Source organism: Larus michahellis, chromosome 2 (genome assembly GCF_964199755.1).
Source record: "Larus michahellis chromosome 2, bLarMic1.1, whole genome shotgun sequence".
Classification (NCBI taxonomy): domain Eukaryota; kingdom Metazoa; phylum Chordata; class Aves; order Charadriiformes; family Laridae; genus Larus; species Larus michahellis.
Window position 1 is genome coordinate 92,469,508 of NC_133897.1, and position 21,562 is coordinate 92,491,069.

General features: G+C 38.6%; 1 protein-coding gene across 2 annotated transcripts in view; it reads right to left on the bottom strand.

Annotated features, from left to right (window-relative positions):
• Positions 1-5,687: 5,687 nt before the first annotated feature.
• Positions 5,688-21,562, bottom strand: part of ADCY2 (adenylate cyclase 2) — a 226,179-nt gene continuing 210,304 nt past the window's right edge. For both annotated transcript variants that reach the window (XM_074576250.1, XM_074576251.1), the window contains 5 exons: positions 15,151-15,297; positions 13,974-14,081; positions 11,776-11,890; positions 7,801-7,925; positions 5,688-6,477 (listed from right to left, as the gene is read on the bottom strand). In XM_074576250.1, the coding sequence (XP_074432351.1) occupies positions 6,325-6,477; positions 7,801-7,925; positions 11,776-11,890; positions 13,974-14,081; positions 15,151-15,297 (648 nt within the window). In that variant the 3' untranslated portion in view covers positions 5,688-6,324. The remainder of the gene's footprint in view (positions 6,478-7,800; positions 7,926-11,775; positions 11,891-13,973; positions 14,082-15,150; positions 15,298-21,562) is intronic.

Here is a 21,562-nt window from a genome sequence, read left to right on the forward strand (position 1 = left end):
AGGGCCCTCTTCTTTCTGCAGCATGGGCCAAATTAGCGCCGCGTAAGCGAGCAGTGGAATTGAAAATCCAACAGCTGCTTTACATCAGCTTCCTACGCAAGACACGTTTGCCACTGTGCAAGTGCTTTTTTGTAGTTTAGTCCGAGCACCAAGAGATAGCAAGCCCATTTATAAAAAGCAGCTCAGCTGAAGCTGCAGCTATAAATAGAGCCACAAGAAAGTGTTCGCCAGAAATCTCAACTAAGCTAGGCAAGATCTCTGAAGTCAGATCTGAAATGTTTCTTGCCAGTTTTCCTTTTCCTGTTCACATGTAGCGCATTTTAATTAACATTTATGATGGCATTAATTGAATTGCACTATCTGGATGCAATTCAGATTGTCAGAGATACTGCTGGATGCTTGTTACAGATTTGTCCTAAACCACCCATTTGAAATAATTTAAAATAATGGTTTTCAGTTCGTTTTTCCTTCCCAATGAAGGTATAAAGCCCTTCAGAATTATATGACTCTTACAAAGGCTTTTTCTTCCTGGTCAGCTTTTGCAGACTCCTCAGAGGCAGGATATGAAGGCCCAGGGGTTTTTGTTACAGTTACAACCAGACTTAGATCATACGCTGCTACTATGCTCGTGTTAAGTGTATGGTCCTGTTGTAGAGTAGCATGGGAGGTCAGTCTGTTTCCTTAGTAATTTAAATATGAACATGTAAACAATTGTGAGAGAGCGATGGAGCACTTTTAATCTATATGGTCAAAAGTAAGCATTCAAGTGCAGCTGAACTCTGAGACCAATGTGTTAAAAGTTGTTTTGAATTCAGCATCTTAAGGAGGAGAAGTTCAGTTGCCAGCCTTTTTAGGGATTAGCAACAACCCCCTTGGGTTTCACTGCTAAGGTTCCTGATGTTGATTTGTACTTTGAGAGTCATAAAGGTGTCTCAAAGGCAGGGTCACTGTTCTGAAATGTCAAACTGGCTTATGGAATAAGTTTGCACGAAAATTCCTGAAAGGAATTTGTGAAGCAAATGGTAACAGGGTGGGTGGGAAGGGGGAAATGAGATGGAGATGACAATGACGGGGGAAGGAGACGGGATGGACACAAGAGGGCAGATGACATATGACTGGACAGGTCATGGATAATGCAGAAAAATCACAGTAGCTGTTTTCTTACTACAAGCTGACGTACCTGCTTCAGACTCATGTGACTTCGAGCTGAGATGGCTACCCTCAAAGTCTTAGCAATTCATCTCCCGTCCTTGCTGTTTGACCTCAACGTGTATCGGATTGCTGTATGTTCCTGACCCTCAGTGATCCATGGAGAGACAGCCTTTGCCAACAAATGCTGCATCCGATGGCCCTTAAAAAAGAGGCTGAAACAAAAATGGCTCAAAAACTCTGTCCCCTTTTCACTACCATAGCTTTGGTCCAAGCCGGTCATTTCACACAGGCGCTTGTTTCTTCCAGACCCTGAATTAGTGACAGACCGCCCGTCTCAAACAGGAAGGCTCTTCAGAGGTTTTCTGAAGGAGACAGAGACAACTGTACATCACCTGCAGAAGTCAGCTCATGTTTTGCAGTCTTCAGGGTGCTTTTTTTTGTTGATGAGCTACTCAGGAAATTTTTTCATTTTCCCTGAATATATCTGTTGTTTCAAATAATTCTCTACACAACCATTATGTCTGAGCCTTGGTCTGCAGATTGCAAACATTTCCTGGTTGGCCTGTGACTACAATTTCAACTGCTGTACTTGAGAATTAAGCTTTTCAAATAATTAGAATTATTTTAATTTTAATTTTATTTTAATATTATAAATTAAAATAATTTTTAATGTTTAAAATATTTTTTAAATTTTAAAATTAAAAAATAAATTAATATAAATAAAGATTAAAACTTTATTTTAATTTTAATAAAAACAATTATAGAACTGGTTAACCGATACCATTTCCATTATTATTTGTATGCTGACTGATATCTGCTGGATGGGTATTCCAGTTCACTGTGTCAGACGAATATTCTATTTAATAACCCGCTTGGTAAGTAGAGTAATACACAATTTTATACATGAGGTGGACATTACTTTCGTAACAATTGTTATTTGTAAGACTGTTTTGGAATGCAAGCGTGAAAATTTCTTGTCCTAGAATATCAATCTTTCAAAATACTTTGTGTATTACTTCCTGTCAAAACTGAGATTTTCAGGAAGGGCATCTCAATGGCTAGAAACATATTTGGAAAATACTCTATAAAAGTTTTTCAAACAAATCTTGGCAGAATCTTTATTTTGAGCAGTGGCATCCTACAACATAAAGGGGGTTCATAGTTGCAAACAGGATTAAAATGTCCTTATCTTGCATTTTGACATATTAAAAACTACATTGACCAGAATAATTTCTGCCCTTAATTTTGAAAATGTTTAAAATTCGTATGTAGCAAACTATAGGGTGAACCAGCTACAGTTGATCTATACACCACTTTTGATAAATCCACACAAATTTGAAGTACTTCAAGGAACAAAAATACTCTTTTAATTACATGTTTTATTTAAGATACATGTATGTCATTCTACATTTGTTTCCTCCCTAGAGTAACTCCACTATTTTAGACAAGAAAATAAGAATAAAACTAAAAAGCCCTAGTAATAAAATTGTTTGGAGTCCACCTGTAAAAAGTGTTGAAGGGTAGTATCTATATCATATGAAGGAGAATATGCTATCTGGAAATGAAAAAACATCTTCATACAGAAAACTATGTATCAAAGGACAAGGCAATCATTGCTTTTAACAGTAAATCTGGTGCTGTATAAAGCATCCTGACAACTTCGCTAATTATTTGTCCTGATATGAAGTTCTGAAAACAAATTGGGACAGATTTTTAACAGCTCTACCTTCGGATGTGCACAGCTGTCGCTTTAGAAATAAGCAGGTTGAACTCCTACCTGTGCCTCAGTGGAAAAAGGGAAGGTCTGTAGATATTTTACAAAATAGAGGAATCATAAAGGAATATAAAGAGAATGAAAAATGCTTTTCACACAGCATAAATGCTAATGTCTGTTTTTAGAAACGGCAGCTAAATAACATTAATTTACAGGTAACACTAACTATGTTTGTAGTTAACAAAAATATCTGCAAGTCTAATTTTTCTTCCTGTCCTTTGGTAGCCCCCCATAAATTGGAGCAAAGCTCTGACTTTGAGAAAGAAATCCATCAGGCTCTCCAGGTGTTCCCATTTGGATTTCATTTTCCCAGACCACAGTGCATCACTCTTATATTGACCTTTTGGCTGCTGCCTCATGGTGTGAAATACATTTGCATTGTACTTTTTGAAGTCACGCTTTTTGTGGTTCACCAGTGACCTATGAACTACAGCACTACCATGGAAGTCATAGAACTTGAGCCTTACTGTGAGGTAGAATATATGGAATGTCAAATACTGATTCGTATAGTTATCATAAAGCTTTCCCAGTTACACACTGATCTATGAGCAGTGTTATGTCTAGTTATTGAGGCAGATGAAATCATCACAGGAGGGGAAGAAAGAGGATACAAGAACTCTGGGTCAATCTAGACAGGGGAAAAATAAAACAGTATAAACAGTAGATGTAAAATGCATTGGAAGACAAAAAGTATTTATTGGATACAAATAGCTTCTCAGCACTAGAAAGATAATAATAATACTCAGCAGTCGAAGGCTAGAGAGAGGATGGTATGCACCTTTCTTTGTCTGGGTATCATACTGCGGGTGTAATCATCTTTTGCCCACTTTCTTGTTCTTTAGCTGGATTTGGCTGCAAGAATTTGAATGCAACTACAAAATGAGAGAAGAACAGCAGTGCAACATGAGTGCTCTGAACGAGGGCATCCTCAACATGATCTTGGAGGGCACGTATATATCTTTCTTTATATTTCATTGGACCAGTCAGCTCACAGCCATTCAAATGGTTTAACGTTTCATGGCTTACAGAAATATAATGCTGGTTAACTTTTATCAAAATCATAGAAACAAAGCTATCAAATTAGGTACAAGGTTTCCTACTGATGTGCAAGAACACAAATGAAAAGCAAAATCCTGAATGTACAGGTTATACCTGAAAGCTGCACATAGATACGACAGTACAATATAATCAACTTTACATAAAGGGTTTTCATCCACAGTAAGAAATAATTGCTTTGACCTGTGATAATATCAGAATGATTTTAAGGGCCCAAAGTACATTCAAAGTCTAAAAGATTAATAATTTTTTTCAGTGTTCCTAGGACAAATTTATAGTGAGTGCAGAGGAGGGATTTAGAAGTCTTAAAGTATAGCTAAATGATAGCTTATTTTAGGCAATGAGTGAGACATTGTTTCTGCTGCCATGTGAGCTATTTGGAAAGTCTTTCATTCCACTGGAAAATATTTATGTTAACTTATTAATTAAAAGGAAGAAATCATAAAGACAACAAATCTTTTTAATGAGATTTTATTAGACTGAGCACCTATCTTGAGAGTTACCGATCAAAAGTCTCCAGCTCTGGGTGAGACGTCAAGTGTGTTATGTTGGTCGTAACTGAAATAACTTGCATTTTGCTTTTAGAATAACTTAAAGGGATCAAAATTCAGATTGTCTATTTTACTGCAGATGTAGATACTTTGAAATCTACTGCCATTCAAATTTGCTAGTGGGCAAATGGCTGCCATGAGTAAACTGTGGCACACTCAAGTGAGACTGTGGCATGATGCCATTTATTGTGAGCCACAGTTTTGAGAACTCCTTCTGAAAGGACTCCAGTGCAATATAAATGTAAATATATGTTCCACGAATGAGAAAATTGAATACTTTTTACATTTCCATAACATGTCAGAGCTTACAGTGCATAACTTGACTTCTATATTCATACAATACCAGTCAGAAAAAAAATCTTGTCATTATATGCTATTTTGTAAATAGGAGGATTTTATTCATTTTGGTCTTGTTAGGATATTACGACTAAAAGAATATGTTAATTTCAAGTACTGATTATAGCAAAGCAAAAATTAGTCTTTACTATCTATGCTTCAAAAGAGCATAGATAGTACAATTACCTGCTTTTGCAGTCTTTCACCTGGCTTATCTGTGAAACTCCAAAAGTGTGATACTTTTAATTCAATGGGTTTTAAATTAATCTTGAATATCCACAAAGTAAAATTTTTTGTACCTTCTGCTCCTACTCATGTCCTGATAAATTAGAGTATTTTAATCATCCCATGAAACCTGGCATTGTAAAGGTTAAGTGAAAGGCATGCAAGGGCAAAAGAGGTTATCAAAGTGCAAAAAAACCAAAACATTTCTTCTCTTGTACAGCTTCTCCTAGCTATTGCTTAAGCATTGCAGGCCAGTGGCAAAGTAGCAACACTACTACTGTCTCCAGTATCCCCCACTTGGCTTGTGTTTATGGATTTGAGGTAAGTCTTCTGGGTCACCCAGGGAGTACATGACTGCAAAGTGCCTAGGATGCCACCCAAGACTGAAGACAATAGAGGTGATTTGATTTCTGAAAAGGCAATAGCAAGCCTAGCAGATATTATTGACTGAGGCCATTGAGATAGCTGGCCATAGCCTGCCTCAACATCTAACTGCTGAATAAAAAGCAGCAGCGGCAGCAGCAGAGGACGCGCAGGTTTGAAGCAACAGAAGCCATGGAAGGAAGCAAAACTAAGAGACAGCAACAGTAAGACAAAGTACATATAAACTTTTAATGAATTAACCTTACAAAAGACAATAGCTTCAAAACATTTGACACGTTTGTACAAAACTATTCCAGCATTGTTAGTTCTCTCTTCAGAAAGAATGCCAGCAAGCCACCCAACGTGTCCCTGGCTATGAGATGCAACTGGTGATCACATCCAAATCATGTGTGGACAGAGTAAACTTATTTACAAATACTGTATACTTTAATACCAGATTAGTGGATGCTATTGGGGAGCGACTGTATTTTCCAGAAAACACCATGCATCAGGAAATAGTATGCACCCCTAGCTTTATTGCCTTTTTTCCCCGCATTTGTCACTAACATCTCTTTTTAGGCCTTTCAGGATGAGTTATCTCCTTTTAATTCCTATTCCTTCTTTTCTTGTCTTTGAATAACAGTGCAAGTAGCAGTACAATCTTCCAGTCCTATAGCGTACATCGCAACTGTCCTTGAACATAGGAAATCAAGGTGCAAAATGATGGCTCATGGGACTATTCTGCAGCCATATTAAAATAAGTGCCACATACCAGAAAATAGCACGCATGTTAAGGGCCAAAATGTAGTTAAAAAGTGCGTGATACTTTCCTGAAAATATGGTATCGATGACACGTACAAGCTTTCTTCAAGATGCCACGTTCCCTTGTGAAAGGGATCTTGTCATTTCGGTATGTACAAAGTATGTCTTCAATTCTCCTTTTCCTTTTACATTTATTATTCCTCTGCAAGTGCTCATGTACCCCAGTGTTTGCAGGACGTTGTTCGTCTCCTCTGTAACCTGCAACAATACAGTAATGCAACCAGCATCGATAACAGAGCAAAGCGGAATCTTCTTCCGGAGTGTGAAGAGAACATATGTTCCGAGCAATTATAAGGGTTTTGCTATAATGCTTATAAGGCCTTTAAGGGTCTCAAGTGAAGTGTGAGCACCTGAGCTTTCAAATAGTATGTTGCTGGATGCTGCTTCTAATATCTTACATCGAGTGTCAAATTGGGTAAAACCATTTCTGCACCTAGGATTCCAAACAGAGGCCTCATAGGTACACAAATCACTAGGCACTAGGGACAACACTCCTCCTCATAGAGCATTCTTCCCAACTGCAGGAGCTGTTTCTCGTTTCAGTAGACCCAAGGTTCCCCATCTTCTAGCAAATGCTAAGGCTGTGTGAATGAAGTGATAGTAAGACACTAGCATCATCTGACAGAGCTGCTGTTGCCACTTTCTCACGTAACTGGCAGCGAACCAAGCTTTAGGCAGTTTTGCCATTTTAGGTGAAAGGTCACTAGGACAGAGGTTGATCAACAGCATCAGTTGTCTCTGACTGCCTGTATTTCTTCATGGAGCAAGCAACTGTTTGTTGATGTAATTTCTTTGACATCCCTTCTGTTTTCAGTTTTGACCAACAGCGTGTAACTTTTACTTTTCCATTATTTTGTTCTGAATAGCCTCAATCACAGACTCGGAGTGCTCTCAATCACCTGCTGAGATGCCAAAGCGCTAGGCAGCATACTAGGCAGATACTTAAAATGTGATCCCTTTGGAATCACCAGAAAGCTAGTAAACTGAAGGTCATTTCTATACAGATCTATCTATAATTTGTACAGATAATTATCTATAAAGATTATTAATCAGCATTGTTCATTAAAAGGGAAGTTTCATGATTGCTTTATGGATTTAACTTGATGTACAGCAGTTGTGGTAATTTCCTTTATTTAGAAATAACTAACATCAGGAATGGCTTTCAGAGATAAGGTAGCTAGTATTTTACGAGTTTAGAAATTCACAGAATAGACATGTGATTTCCCTCAAATCCTCTCTTAATCTAGGGATGCACTGACTTCCTCCACTGTATTCCTCTGTAGAATCAAGAAAAAGTTTTGATTCTTCTCCCATTTTCCCTGTAATTTTCTTTTAATTCTTTACTTTCCTGCCCAAGGTGTAATTCTTTTGAAATGTACGGATACCGCTGGTAGGTAAATTTTTTTCTGTAGGTCTCCTTAGCTCCAAAACACAGCCCTGTTTAGTATACAACTATATAATCCTTTTTAAGCACTAAATTCAAAGGATTAAGATAAATACTAGCACAAAACCAAGACTTACCTGTATTTTATCTAAGACACCAGTGCTGTCCATCCTGCTGGCCACATTTACTGTATTGCCCCAGATATCATATTGTGGTTTTTGAGCTCCAATTACTCCAGCTATTACAGGTCCATGGTTGATACCTGGAAAAAAACAGAACTTAACATTGAAAAAGAAGATCCACCAAACAAGGACACACAGTGCATCTAGTAACATATCAAGTCAACGAACATAGTATTTGTCCCGTGCTGAATAGTGAGTACAGCAACCGATAGTCTGTTCACAACTGTTTTATCAACCATTTACAGCAGGAGGATGTTCGTTATAAAAATGCCAAAAGGTAGTTCATCTAATTTTAGTTTTACAGCTCCCTCCCATCCTGAATAAATTTGATATTTTCAACCATTAGTATCCTAATAACCTGCTACTGCTCTTATTAGATAGCATGAAGAACACACTGTGGGAAGGCAGCAGCTCCTGGGAAAACAGATATGCAATAATTTCATTTCAACTTGTAGTGAAAAGGGCTTCTCCTTCCTGCAATAGTTTATGGCCAAATTAAATGACTTTTACAGTATTCTTTGCTTCTTAAATGTAGAATAAACTAATGTGAATGAACTGGAAGGATTTGCAGCCTTGTTCTGAAGGCTGGATTGCCCATAGAATGGTCCTAAATAACTGCAATATAAATATATGTATTGAAATAATTTGATTAATTATGGAGTAAGAGTAACAAATTACTAGCTCTGAAATGCACGTTGTAAGAGTGAAAAACAACATCGTATAATCCCTCATTAGACTCTGGGCATTTTTTATCTTGCAGTCAGTTCGTATCCTATGTTACATTTGCAAAGGGAGTTGTACTCTGCTAGTAGGGATGGAAACCAGGAAGCAAAATCAAAAGCACTATTGCTAACCACTGTCAAATATGCTATAATTGTAACTATACATACCCATGAACAGGAAAGCCAAGTTAGACCTAGTGAGAAATAAACCCTAGATAAGTGAGTAGTTTGGATTTCTAAAATTATCTCCACATCAATGGATCATAACTGATCTCTATTAATTCCTTGACATAAACCATCACTGCGGATATATTTATGCAGCAAAATGAAAGTGTGATTGTAGCACGGGGACACATCTCAGAGCTCGCTCATCTAGTACACATCATATGTAAATGGCATCACGGCAGCATGGGCTAGCAACCAGGCTATAAGCCCACCTGGAAAATGGCATGTAGCAGTTAAATTTATGCAAACTCTAAAGGATACCAGACAGAACCTGAAAAATATTTCTCTAAGCGCTTGGGATTAAATGCACAAAGGGGCTTAGGCCTTGCAACAGTCTGCATTAACAACCAAGTCATGGTGTGTATTTCTGCCTCATGACATCCAACGCGTGGAAAGCACTAGGGACCAGAATGGAAACCACAAAAGCCACCTGCCGAGTAGCCCAAGCCGGCTAGTAAGGAATACTGAAGAGATGTGTGTGGCATACGCTCTACCATGGTCCAGAAACTAGGGCAGTGCAGTGGGACTTTCCTACAAAATACAATGGGCAGGAGGTGATTTTTTTTTACCTCCTTCTTGAACCACCACTGCTGATGGTTTGAGTCGTACCTCAGGGGCTGGAAAGCCAGCTTCACATCCCTCCACCTTCGAGGAGACTTCTACCCATAACTCTTAGGAATGTGTTTTGGCCACCCAGGCATTCTGGGATGTGTCATTCCTGCTAGTGTGGGTTTTCTTTCCATGACACACGTAAATGTTTGTTGGGGCAAGGCTGGAAGAGTAGTACTCTCAGTCCAGGTGAATGCTCTAACAGGGGTGATGCCATCTGTCTCCTTCTCTCATATCCAAAGCAACATTTAATTATTCCATGAAAAGGCAAATACTGTTCAGCAGGACAGACAGAGAATATCTCATTCCAAAGTATCCTACAGCCTGGGCTCATAGCATTCTCCAGGGAACAGGGATCCCCGTGCTTGAGCAGCCTCAGCCAAAAGCAGGAATCAAATTAAGTTCACCTACAACACAGATGAACGTTCTAACCATGAAGCTATATGGAAAACAACATCAGCCTCTATTCTGTTCTGAAAAAAAGCAGTACCTGTGTAAAACTTGCCACAAAAGCACATCTGAGCTTGTCTTATAAATCAAGCACCTCAGCTAACACAAGGGGAGGAATGCCTGAAATGTAATCTAGGTCCTCCCCTCCCTTGCCTGACAGCAAGGCACAACTCCGAAGGCACAACTAGCATTTCGGGCACTCAGAGAAAATGAAGGCTGAAAGTTGAGACCTCTAGTGAGTTGCAACAATTCTAGGGTTAGATGCTGGCTGAGGAAGATTTTTACAAATGGCAGTTTGGGTTTAAATCCTTCAGCAGGAATTATATTGGAGGTAGACACTCAGATGTTTCTGTGGCTCTTACTGCTATGGATACCACATGCTTTCATGGTCAGGTGGTAGTGGGAAGTGGGGAAGAAGTAAAGTGAAGATGGGAAGTGAAAATCGCAGTGGTACCTATATTGGATGAAGGTGGCAAAAGTGACACTTTGGGACCTGTATAGATTTGTAGATTTAAATATTCCTCATTTCATGAAGCAAAGAAGTCTGACTTCTCTGGAACCTGTAGCAATAGGACAAGCAAACACTTTAAAAATTAGAAGTAGCTATCTTTTTTTTTTTCTCTTAGAAAGTTTGCTTCATGATCCCCACTTTAAATGAGTCAGTGCTGCCTTAATCAGTTTGCAGATTTAGCCCCAACACTCAGCAGCTCTTTATCTGTACTGACACTGCTGATATAAGGATGTTTGCAAGTATGTGGCATGTGTCATCTATGGCAAGAAAGGAACTTTTTATTTTGTGCAGAAATGTGATATCTCTACACGTTTCTTTTAAACCCATCAAGTTCTGTAACACTTTGAGAAGGATGCATACTTCAGATTTGCTTTGTCATTTTTTAACTCTAGGAAGGAATAGAAAACATACTGGCAAAGGAGCGCTTTCAGGAGCACACGAATATTTCAAGTCAGAAGATAGCAAGGTTTGCCAGTGGGTGGCACTGTGAAATAAACATGAAAGGAGAAGCCAAAGGGAAAAGCAAGCAGCACAGCAAGGAAAAGAGAAGACAGGCGAATAACTGTTGGAAATCAAATACTTCTGACATGTTTACAGGATTTATGGGTTTCCAATATTTATTTACTGCTTTCATTTCACACTTTCCAAGTTACATATTGCATTGTAAAACTGCTGTGTACTGCTATCAGGAAATAAGTATTTTGGAACATATGATTCTTGACCAGCTCTGAATTAATTTATTTCATCGTGCTTTCTGTGGCTTATTGCAGCTGCCTGTTTATTTTTAAAAATACCACGATGCACAAGTAGAAGCAATTAGAAGCTGAAATATAAGGGATACCCCTTTCAAATATAAACAACTGTTCCTCTTTGCTCTTAACTGTCAATAACTACAGAATAACAAAGAATAGCAATATCCTCCTTTGTCTGACACTGGGAAGGAAAGGGTGCATTTTTGTATTCTTGCTTGAGTTCAGTACATCTAAAATATTTCATACTCCAGCCTCACTGGCCCCTTATAGCTCTTGTCCTCCAAACCATTTATATGGTTTTGTAAAGCCCTGTTTAGAGTCTTCTTGTGTCCTTTGGTATTGATAAGCTTAAAAAATGTATACGGTTAACAACCTCTAGAATAATTATTACAGAGTTACCATAAAACAATTGAGAGACAACGTATTTTTCAACCATTATTTAGGAATACTGCCCTTTTCTGAGTCCAGCATTGAAACGCTCGTACAGCAGCTATGGTTAATGGGCAATACCACGGAGGCTGCTTTTAAACAGGGTAAAGATAGTGCTATTTTCTTTCATGGCCTTTTTGGTCAGTGCTACCAACACTTTAGTCAGCTGGTACTTTACACTGAATTCTCCCCCTCCTCCGTGATATTCTCATAAAAATCCTGTGATACATACCTACTCGTAACTTGAAGTCATTGAATGAATGCTTGTTTATGACATCCAGTTTTGCCACCAAGGCAAATGCGAATTCCACCATGGTTCCTATGTGCATATATTGTCGTTCAGGTTCCTGAATTTAAACAGCCAAACAAACAGAGTAAAATCATTTTCCTTAGCCTTAGTTGCTGTGAGAATACAACCAAAATATGCTGAACACTTGAAAGCACTTAAACCCTTAGGGATGTCCTAATGACAGCAGGCAGCAGAAGAAAATTAATGTAGAAGATGGTGCCCTGTTAGATCAACCTTGGCATCAGTTAGATCAATCAATGGCCAATAGACCAGGATGCGTTTTACTTACACAATAAGGCAGTCTAGAGATGATGGATCCAGAACATATCTAATGTAATGTTTTGATTGTCAAATAACTGATTAGCTTCTGTCTAATCTCACAGGCATTCAACGTCTGTGTGCGCCTAGGATTTCCTCATTAATTTTCTCTAAGTGTCTGCTGCTATTTTATGGCCTTTAATAATAAATAACACTTGTGAACAGCCCCACAGAGACTCCTCCCTCTCACTGTTGCACAGCTCCGCACCCCAGCTAATGGTTAAGCTTCAGTGAAATTCACAATTTTAAGAGTTCCTCCACTGATCTCATCTGGTAAATAAGTAAGCACCTCTGAGAACATCTAATAGACTTGAAATGAATAAAATACAAGAGGAAGAGAGGAAGAAGGCAACCCCTCCTCTGTCCCCCAATTTACTAGCTTAGAGCTTATACCACTTATAAAGGCTATAGACTTAATGTCTCCTCATACATCAACAGTGTAGCCTGACTTCTAAGTAGTGGCTGAGGCGAAAATTGATTTTCAGCCTCCCACAGCCCAGGGCAGGACCCTGACAACAGAATGATTTCATAAGAGATGGCCTCACTGATCTCTATGAGAAATGACTGAATCTTCCTCATTTCTTGATGTAACGCAACAGAAGAGATGGACAGATGATGACTTTGGGAGATGATTCATAGAGTAGATGCATCAGCCTAGGTGGGACAGTAGTGGTGCGTGCCAGAGCAGCTGCTGAGATGAATGAAGTCTGTTTCCTTTGGAGTTCACTCCCAGCTAAGACAGATGGTTTCCTGTTCAGCTGATGTATTTGGTCCCCCTCCTTAGACACTTAGTCTTCCTTGGGTGCTTGTTTTAAGCTGGGGGCTGTTCCCAGCAGTGTGACTAGCAGTGAGCCACTGCCACGCTAGGTTCTGCAGTATCTGTGGATTTTTGGATGTGTGGATGGAAGATTGATGAGTTTTGGTGGATTTCCTTTAAAAATGTGTACTAAATCACCAAAGGAACACTAAAACTTGGATCTCTTGATTCCGTTTGTGGAAATAAACAATAAATTTCTTCCTGTGCACACACTAGTTTCAAGTTGTGACTGAAAGATCCTTATGTGTTCTCATCCTTAGTCTACAGTTCTACGTTTCCTTCATCCTCTTCACCTCCTTGTATTAAATGTCAGAGCTAATTTAAAATAATTCTTTTTTTGTCCTCAGGATCCTTAAGGTCTATAGTTCAGGTGTTAAAAGCTTCTCTCTAGAAGGAACATGAGTTTGGCAAGAACACATTAATCCTTAGCAGAGAATGCGTTGATTCATAATTGCTCTCTCTGTGTCACTAACCTGTAGTACTCTAAAAGATCACGGCAAAGCAAGGTTTTTTGCTTAAAAGTTACGAATTGCTTCTCTGAACTTTATTCCTACTGACTGCAGTTCCCAATCCTATCCTATTAAGTAAACCAGAAACAAAGGAACATGTTGTCAGTGCTGAGCCTGAGGGTTCTGTATGTGTGTGGTTAATACAGCTACTGAGCCCTCCCAGCTTACAATGGAAAATACTCATTCTTGCAGTCTTTTGTACACTCTATAAATCCAGTTCTGCTGCAGCATGTAGCAATAAAGTGCTATATTGTATTTGGAGTATAAGGCCTGTGTTAGACTTAGCAAATACAGAGGTGGCATTTTCAAACCGCCACGTGAATAACGATAATTCACAGAGACTACTAAACAAAAGTATACACTTGTCCAGTACAATACAAGCTACGTTAATAAGAAAAAACTAGGCCACAACATTATACATAACCTGCAGTTTAATGAACAGAGTTTTAGCCTTCATTTGAACATGTTTTTTATTAAGCAGGAACCTTTTCCTGTACCTGGCACTGCTCTTGGTTGGGTGTGGCACTCAATCCTGTTGCTGCCATGTAAGTGCTTCCAATGGTCTTTATCTTTTCAACTCCACTGAACTTTGGCTTTGACAATAACTGTAAAACAAGGATGGTTATTCATTATTCAGATCAGCAGCCTTGTTACTCCAACAGCGTTGTTACTCTAACACCAATTCTTGGAATGGTTTCTTAATAGACACCAAATGGCTTCACCAATATATACAGGATGAAGGACTTAAGGATGGATACAACAATGGTTACAGCCTCCAAGGAGAGGGACATTCTGTCTGCTAAAATACCTTTTTATTATAAAGGGAATAAATTTATAGTAATGAGAATAAATTCCACCTTATTGTCCATACAGCTCTTAAAAGTCAGTAGACTTTGATATTGGAACTAAGTCACCATGTGAGCCAACAGTTAAGCTTTAAGCAGCTTTCTGAAAGTAAGCATCTCTTCCATGCCAACAGGACGGTCCATGCCAATGGGACTAAAATCCAAGGATTTTAGTTCATATCCCAAGTTGTTTTGAAAATTCCAGTGTTCTCCAATGGGTGCTGTGCTCTCTGAGTCATAACACGATCTTAATGCCTTTTCCTAGTGTCTTCATCGCTAATAACTTCCTTTAAGACAAATACTGTTCTCAGACCTTTACAACTGCCTTTTCACAATCCATCTATAGTCATACTCTGTACTTGCTTGTAACTTCAGAGAGTGGAATATCAAAACTTACACAATCCTTTGAGTTGCTCACGTATCAACTGATCAACGCTCCATATAATGAGACCAACACAGATCAGGTATAATGTATACCTGACTGTAGGCACTAGTAATTACAAACTGTAGCTAATAAATAGCATGTAATATCACTGTCTTGTGAACTGCAGCTAAAAGGCAAAAAATTTCGCCATCAGATATACACATAGGATTCTCATTATAGCTAATCAAAAGCAACTGAGTATGATGTTAGATCAATATCTGATTTATCCCAAATATTTTTTTTTTCCTTTAATACTCCCTGTAGGCAATTTCCACGTGACTAGGAACAGAAAAGTTCTTTCCTGACAGATCTTCCACTCTCCCTTTCAAGTACATTTGCTTACTGTTGCATACCCTGGGTTATTAAGATTGAAACCATATGTTGATTGTTGTTAGAAGTACATACATCATCGAAGTCAGCAATGATCTCATTTAGCAGCCTGAGACATTCCAAGCCTTCCTTATTTACATCAGATTCTGTGTAAAATTCCTTGAAATCCGGAACAGAGGCAAACATTACACAGACACAGTCATACGACTGGTGATACAGATCCTGTCCAAAAGAAAACAGAATAGAGAAAAAAAAATTCTGACATACCCAGTTCTAAATAAAAGTTTCCTTATTAATATGCAGTGTCCTAGTTCTGAAAAAGAAGGCATTGCAGTGGTTGGAATGCCTTAAGATGGTGGTTGGGTATTTTTTGCATTTAGTTGCATTTATTAATTCTAAATGGTGGACAAACCTGTTTGTTAAAAAGACTCAACATATACAGCCGAAAATATTTTAGTGATTTAAAGTTACCTTTTTTCCCCTCCTGAATATTAAATCCGTGAACATAGAATGCTCACTCATTTATTAGATAGGGCCCATTTCTGATGTTTCTCATGTAGAGAATTTGTTCTGCCTTGCACGGATGAAACTATATTTTGCAAAATAATCTCTAATTTATTATTAGCTGTTTGTGTTATTGTAATAACTAGAAAACTGAACCAAAATCACAAACCCAATGCACTACAAATGCATAATGCAACACAATCCTGATAGCTCTTAACCTAAAATGACAAGATGCCTAATAGGACAAAATAATTCTCATTTCTTTTCCATAACAAGGAGCTGAAGCAAAGGGAAAGAAGTGACCTGAACTAAAACTTATTCATGTCAGATTCTCCACTGCCTTCTGTGACCACTGAAACGAGAGCACCTCTGCTCCACAGGAAGATTCTGGGGCTAAAAATGACCACACCACCCCCTGCTTCAGTTTCCTCTCCATTGCCCTTAAACGTAAGAATATCTTTTCTTTCAGGATAAATTCACATCCTGAAAAAAAAGGAAAGAAAGAATATTTATTAAACCAATTCTTAAAAAAAAATTACTATCTGTACACAAAGGTAACCACAGCAATAAAAGATGCTGTAAGCTACTACAAAATCAAATTCCATCCAAGTTATTATTTGAGTAAAACAAGGTTTTCAATACTCATGTGCATAAGGTAAATAGGATTTGTTCTTCGATTTCAAGAAGCATCAACTATTATTTCCCTTTTTACTTATCAAAGCGATTTTTTTGCAATTTCACTGGCAGTATGTTTCTTATTGGAAGAATGTGGTGTGTCTCTACACAGATGTGTCCAGACATAGCAAATGTTTGTTGGTGATGTATAACTGAAAAATAGCAGAACTATGGGAAAACTGTTGACCGCCTCATCCCAGAACAGGTGTGAGGGAGATTTCTGGAGAAATATGAAAATAACGGCATACAGCGAGGAACACGGGCAGCTGGAGGAGGTTGATGATTTATTACTAAATTTTTCTGCCCCTTTATTTTCTAAGGATCGCATAACCACAGCATCACTGAAGCTCTACCATGTCGCTGTGCAGTGGGGATAGAATATATTGTTGCAATTCACCATTATTATTTATATTCTTAAAGCTGAGCTGATTGAAATTGCCCATCTGTACCTGACATCCAGCTTACAGACATATATGCAAACTCAATATCACTTTAAAGTGACCTGATTGTGCAAAGGAAAAGCAACTAAACCAAACGTCCAAGCCGATGAGTTCACTGTCAGACCACTACTAAACTTCAAAGGAGTTCTGGATCTCCATTGTCCTCTTCCTGAGAGAGTTTTTCATGAAGGACCAATATTGTGGTAATATTTTTCTGCCATCTATTTTATCCACCTCTGTAAACACTTGGTTAATAAATTTAATCCATAACATAAAGTAATCAAACAGTGGGGAGAGGGAACCCCTCTGGCTGGATGACATAAACGGAATTTAGGTAATTTAAGCACCTGACTGAAGTATTTAATTTGAGAGCACAGTCATCCTGTGTCCTATATCGTCAGTACAGCAGATGCGCCTACCTGGACGGTCATTTTAATGCCAGCTGGCAGAATCACCTCAGATAGTGTTTCTCTCTCTCTCAGTCGGTTATGGAAAAAAGGCTAAAGAGGTAGTTTTTCCTAATGTAGGCACTCAAGAGAAGTGCCTGAAAGTATACAGGATGACTGAGAAATTCAGAAGCTCAGGTCCAAAAGGGCTTCTCTTTGCTCCAGTCTCCCACACTTAAAACCAGGTCCACTCTGTAATACTGCAATGACATCCACTGGCGGCTGTCTTGAGTATGTATGCACCTAGACTTGGGGCAGACATACACAAATTAACTTGAAATTAGTTAAGCGGAGCCGTAGAAGAACTCCTCAAACATTTACCTTTTGCAGTCTGCATTTTGCTTCACATCTACCTACTTCAAGTTTACCTCAGGCATGCCTACACTGAAGCTACAGTAGCATTTGCATACAAATATACTCAAAAGTTAGTATCTGATGTGCTGAGTGCTTTCCATAGACAAGTTAGCAGAACAGGTACAGAGCTCACGTTCTGTGGTTAACCCAGCTTTCCTTCTATTTCCTCAAGTCACCTTCCCTGTAACTTGATTTCAATTTTGGGTGAAGGAATTCAGGCCACAGACATTGTGCTGCATCACAAATATAGGGTCTTGGGAATAGAGAAGGGGAAATTCACAGTGTTATAGAAAAGACTGGAGGGAGATACAAGAGTACTCAAAACATGGATTATTATTACATGTACTTTTGAAACACGACCTGACAAAATAAACAGGTTGTATACATCTGTGAACAAATATTAAAAAAAAAAGAATTAATTTTGTTCATATTCCTACCATGTGGAAAAATCCAGTAAATTAAATCCAGCCAAATAAATAGTACACTTGTAATTAATATTAATACACAATTCTATTGTCCCAGGGATTCTGTTAATTAGTAAAAAAAAGTTGTTTTAATTCACCAGATAAACATTAGATAGCAGCTGTTTTATTTTCTTCATGGAATCCTGCTGATTTTGCATCCTGACAATGTAAACTGTGCCAGAATTACACTACTGATGAGATACTGGTTGTAAAGTTTGTGAAACCAACAAAATCTAGGCACCGACGTGATACTGGGACAGTGCCATATCTGAAACAGTTTCCATATCTGGAGACTAATGCCATGTAAAGGTTTATTTGAGAATATAACTTCAAGTTATAAGAATACAGGTCTGTTAGGAGCTACAACTGAACCCTTACAGGAAGAGGAGAATAACTATGCAGTGCTACAGGCATATGATATTACTGAACAACAGGAAGCAGAGACGGTAGAAGGTGGATTCATTTTACCACCTCATAATACAGGAACCAGAAGATAAATAAAACATTTACAAGTAGAATAAGGAAAAATATTTTACATAAGAAATATATAAATGTATATTTCATTGCTATTCAACAACATGAAAGACAAGAGCTTAGAGGGTTAAAAACTTGAATGCTTATGTGAATACTAGAAAAATGCATAACTAGGAAGTGTATGAAAAGCATCTGCAGAAGCAAAATATGCCCTTACATTTACACGTAAAAGCAGAATGGTGAATAGCACATTAACCCTCAGCTGTTCCTCAAACTTTTGCTGAAGAATCTAATGCTGGATACTGCCTGGACTCTGCAGTTGACTGGACTGCTGATGGCTGGCAACTCCTGTCTTAATACGATTGCCACTGAAAAAAACATGGAGCCCTAATTAACTATTAGGAAGTGCCTTTGCTGTCTTCCCTGAAAGCAGAAGTGTTGCCCAGAACAAATCACGGCAACTTGCACAATCCACAGTCATCAGGGAGAGAAATATGACTGAGCAAAAGACGGGAGCAGAGCTTCAAATAAAAGTGCTGTTGTGACACAGGAAGATCAGCGTGCTTTATGCTGTTGGCTGTCCACCCAGTACGGGGACAAATAACCTGTAATAAAGGGTTGCATGCCTGTCTGTTCCAATTACAGACACAAATCTTCTTTTTCTGTAACCAGAGTTATCACTCCTTCCTCTCCTCCACCTCAAAATAAATGAACACATTGTATGTGAACACTTGTCATATGCTGAAGCTCAGCAACAGTGTCCCATTTCTCTTCCTTCCTCTCTAATACTGGGGCAATATCCATCCTACTAATGCTCTATAGCGTAGTTCCAGCATGGAAACAACAATAAATGGCACTGTTTATAACCAGATGAGTAGTAATTGTGGCTGTCACAATAAATGTCAGAGAATTTTAAGGAGGCATTCCCAGCTAGTTTATTTCGGTCATTCATAATAATAAAGGCTGTGGCAATCAGGTGTCTTAATTTTCCTATGAGTAGTTCTATTGAAACAGTACTCTCTCCAAACTGTTTAATCAGAAAATTAAATGCAACACCCAACACCATTCCAGGAAAGAATGGCTGTGCTTCTTTCAATAAAATAAAATCATCCTGTCTGCTGCAGTCAACCCCTTTTTTTTTCCTTTTTTTTCCCCTTTGATAACATGGGGATTTCTGCTGGTTGGCCCTCCTTACTGTCCCCTCTTCTTCTCCAGTGCCTGGAGACCTTCTCAGGATGGAGGCAGCAAACTGGTCCCATTCCACCTCTTGGAAGGGTATGGCTTTAGCTTCTCTGGGACAGAATTTCGGCTCTAAGTAGGGCGCTGGCTCCATCCTGCAGCTAAGGAAACAGGATTCCTCTTGGTCAGTAACGTGCTTGCCAGTTAGGCTGCAGCACAAAAACTCCTGAGCACTTTTTACTAATAGGGGATCTGGATGATAACAGCATAAAGGAAAAGGCTGCAGAAGCGAGGTGCAGATGTAGTTAATCCTGGCCCCACTTCCTGCTTTTCATTTTATATTTGTTCCTATCTTTCTCTCTCAACTGCAAAGTACCCTGTTTGGTACCTAGCATGCAGACCATAAGCAGAAACCCAGTTCCGGAGGTTCTGTTAAAGCAAACAAACCTTTATTACGGTTTGCTCTGGAGTAACGTTGCTTTTAGCATATCAGCATTAGTCAATGTGTATCCTGTTACGAAAAGACCTTTGCTCGTTGTCTAAAAGTACAGTCCCACTACTCCCAGTCAGCACTGATCTACTCATTTCACCCCCCTTTCACTCCTGCTGCCTGTTCTTCAGCAGCATACTTTGTTTTCCTTTTTCTCCATACAGCTGCATGCATAGAATTCTAAGAGAAGTAGTATTCTGAAACAGACTATTCACCCATTAGATCAATTTTCATCTCAAAATATGGTTTAAACAGAAAAGAATACACATAAAAACATATTAACATGAATGTTTGCAACTAAGGAAAATGTGGCCGAATTTCAATTCAGTCTTTGTTTACCTAAATATCCACACAAAGAAAACAAAGGCTTGATCTGTCCTAACATATTCTTAGGTGTATACACATACACACATACAGAATGTCTTTTAAGGCATCCCTGCTGACATTGAAACAAGTCTTAAGACATGACAGATGCTTATATTCTTGAGCATTTCCAGGGATTTGAAAGGCACTTCCCCCTTCAAAAACTGTGTTTAAAGAGAAACAAAACAAGAAACAAGTAAATTTTTTTTTAAAGGAATGCTACTAAAACTATGTCAAATCATTTTTACTTCGTCTGACATGATAGATAGGAGAGCTCAGCACATTACCATTTCTGATCTTCGCTAAATTTACTAAAGCTCATTTGAACCTAAGAATTTTGAAGGGTGACAATATAAATCCAGTTGCCAATACAAAGGTGAGCAGATGGTGTTGCTCTGCTGGGGAGCTGAGATGGAATAGCACATAAATGAGAAAGCAATCTCCTGATGGTTTGCTGTGTTTAATGCCTGAACTGAGAACTGGAGCTGAGCCAACCTGGCTTCCAGCCAAGGTCTTCACTGGATTCAAAGGAACCCCACAGCAGTCTTCATTTGACATTAGCTACCAAATGAATATTTGCAGGTAGTACTCAAGTACTGATACAAAGTACTGATTAGTACTGCTTAATGCAAACCACAGTGAAAGAGAAGACATTGACGTTTTTGACTCAGGAGATCGAAAATGAATCCCTAAAGCTGCCCTCTCCCCTCTTTTCTCAGTTTTGGAACAATTGTTTGGTGTGCACAAGTAATTAAAACTATTGCATTTAAGATCTCTGTAACTGCTACTGTCTCTAAATGGTTCTCTCTCTAATTTTTTTCATCCTTTTTTGCTTTATTAAAACTGTAAAGCAATATTAGGAGCAGATCTAATTTCTACCAAAGTCGACAGGGCTCTTTGGTTGCCTTTTCTGGTGCTTGGATTAGGTCCATAAGCAGTGAGTAAACAGGTAACTCAGTGTTCAGAACCTCCTTCTAGAATTAACGTAGCCGCTGTTTCAGGGAAAAGGTTAATTTTCACTGCAGTAAGCAACGTCTCCAGTCACCAAAAGAAATTTCAGAACCTGGATGCAGCTCCACTCTAATCACAAAGGAAAAA